Below are 2,254 nucleotides of genomic sequence, written 5' to 3' on the forward strand. Positions count from 1 at the left end.
CCCAGACCCCGGGAACCCCCAGCACGCCGGCGGCCAGCTGCACACCCCACCGGGGGGCCGAGTAGCAGCAGGCCCCCAGATAAACCAGCAGGAGGGGCAGCCCAGACCGCAGTCTTACAAATACCCAAACATACCCAATCGCACCATCCCACCCTCATCCTCACCCCCCACTCAATCAAAGACATACAAGGACGCCACATTCCACACATTCCCCCGATACACACTCAATACCCTCCAGGTCCAGGACATGCACCCACCCCTTATTGGAGGCAGCACACACCCGAACCCAGGAGGTCGTCCCAATCATTCTGAGATGGAGAGAAGCAGATAGCCAAGGCCCGGSCCGGGCCGCACCAGGACGCCCGGTCAGCCCCCCGCCGCTGACAAGCCACACCCATGACCACCCCACCACACCGTCAATGGCCAAGTGCAGCCCCCCAGCTGTATTTGTTATTTAAATATTGTTAAATATGATTTCTCTTTGACACTCTTCTGTAGCTGCTACAGATGCTACATGCTACACATGGTGTCTGACACATCCAGCACGGCTTTTAAAAGGGGATAGTTTTTATTTAATATTTAATTCAGGATAAATGGCAAAAAATACAAGTTTAACACTTGTGAATTTTTTCTATTGAATTAGCATAACCTAATTTAGCACAAGCTAACGACTTCCCATTTAGCAAAAAAGCTAATCTACTACTATTAGCAGATTAATGAAACTATGCCCACCACTGTGTAACACAGATAAATACTCTTAAAGTTTGACAAAAATGAAAAAGTGTTATTTCCTAACTCAAGACGGTGATATGATTCCTGCATTTAGCTTTAACTGCCTGTTCTGTGACTCAAAGCTGAAACTGCAGCTGACTCACTCTTGGTGATGCAGTGCTCCGCTGGTAGCAGCCTCTTCTTCATCAGACCCTGCAGGACAGACCTGACAGACGGCCGGTGAACCAACTGCAACACAAACAAGTGGGACTGGGGAAACAGAGACGGGACAGGTGAGACCCCCACCTGTCTTCAGATAGAAACTGGAGCTGTGTTTGGGTGAGACTTACACAGCAGCATGCCGTCACAGTGATCTGCACCGTGTTGCGGCCCGGCTGACACACCTGCTTCAGGTACAAAGGTTTGTGGGAGGTTTTGTTGTCGCCTCTTTCAATCGAAAGAGGAGTTGCATTAACACTGACCTAGAAGAAAATAAGAGAGGCTGAATAAAAATCATCTGATTTGATCAAACTAATGTGTTTTATTTACTTGTACTTTTTATGATCCACACAAAAACACTTGTTTTATACATTCCACTAATATCAATAAACTTAAGTCCAACTAAATATAAGTAGAAAGCATGCAAAAAAATGTGTTTTTCAACCACTACAGTAGTGCGACAGCCCAGTGTGACAGCACACACTTTATCCTGATGTGACCGAATAAATGTAAATCTCTTGACTGAAGCAGCAGAGTCACAGAGCATTAAAGCAAAGAAGAAAAGGTGAGGATGCGTACCTGCACAGAGGCAGGCCAGTTAGTGTTCATCTGTCTGTCTTCATGGTGGTAACATTTAAACTGCAGCTCCAGGTCCGGTCTGCAGGAGGAGACACAACACAGCGTTAACACGGAGCCTGGGTGGGGTTTGTTACAGCTACACAAAGAAACACCGACAAGTTTGTGTTTTTGATTTAACACCAAAGACCGACGTCATGTTTCAGGTTGAGCAGTATAATATCTCCTCATCTAATATCAATTTTATTTATTATCCAACTGAAACATATAGATATACGGACACAGGTCAGATTTAGGAACAAGTATTGTCCCTCTCAGAACCAAACATTAATGGCCCCAATAACAATACCTTAACCAAACTCTGGCTTCAAAAACACCAAATGGCAGCAAATGTAAACTGAATATTTAAATTCATTTCTGTTCAACCAAAGAAGTCAGATCCCTGCTTTGAATCTGGGTTGATAGTTGTTCAAATAAAGATGATTTAATCTACTTCAGTACAATTTAGAAATGAAGATGATAGATTCAAACCAGTTTATTATCATCATCATCATCGGCAGTAGTAATATTGGCAGTGTTGTAGAAAGAACCACGAAGTGATACTTGAGTAAAAGTACAAGTATCTTACCAGAAATTACTTAAGTAAAAGTTAAAGTCTCCTTTAGGAATATTACTTGAGTAAAAGTCTGGTATTTTTTGTACTTAAGTATTAAAAGTAAAAGTATTGATTTAAAATGAGCAGTTAGAT

General features: G+C 43.0%; 1 protein-coding gene across 1 annotated transcript in view; it reads right to left on the reverse strand.

The window, feature by feature from the left end:
* Positions 1–2,254, reverse strand: part of zmiz2 (zinc finger, MIZ-type containing 2) — a 69,487-nt gene that overhangs the window by 12,518 nt on the left and 54,715 nt on the right. The window contains exons 10-12 of the mRNA XM_014029917.1: positions 1,510–1,588; positions 1,062–1,193; positions 876–981 (exon numbers count right to left, since the gene is read on the reverse strand). Of these exons, the coding sequence (XP_013885371.1) occupies positions 876–981; positions 1,062–1,193; positions 1,510–1,588 (317 nt within the window). The remainder of the gene's footprint in view (positions 1–875; positions 982–1,061; positions 1,194–1,509; positions 1,589–2,254) is intronic.

Source organism: Austrofundulus limnaeus, unplaced genomic scaffold (genome assembly GCF_001266775.1).
Source record: "Austrofundulus limnaeus strain Quisiro unplaced genomic scaffold, Austrofundulus_limnaeus-1.0 Scaffold973, whole genome shotgun sequence".
Classification (NCBI taxonomy): Eukaryota; Metazoa; Chordata; class Actinopteri; order Cyprinodontiformes; family Rivulidae; genus Austrofundulus; species Austrofundulus limnaeus.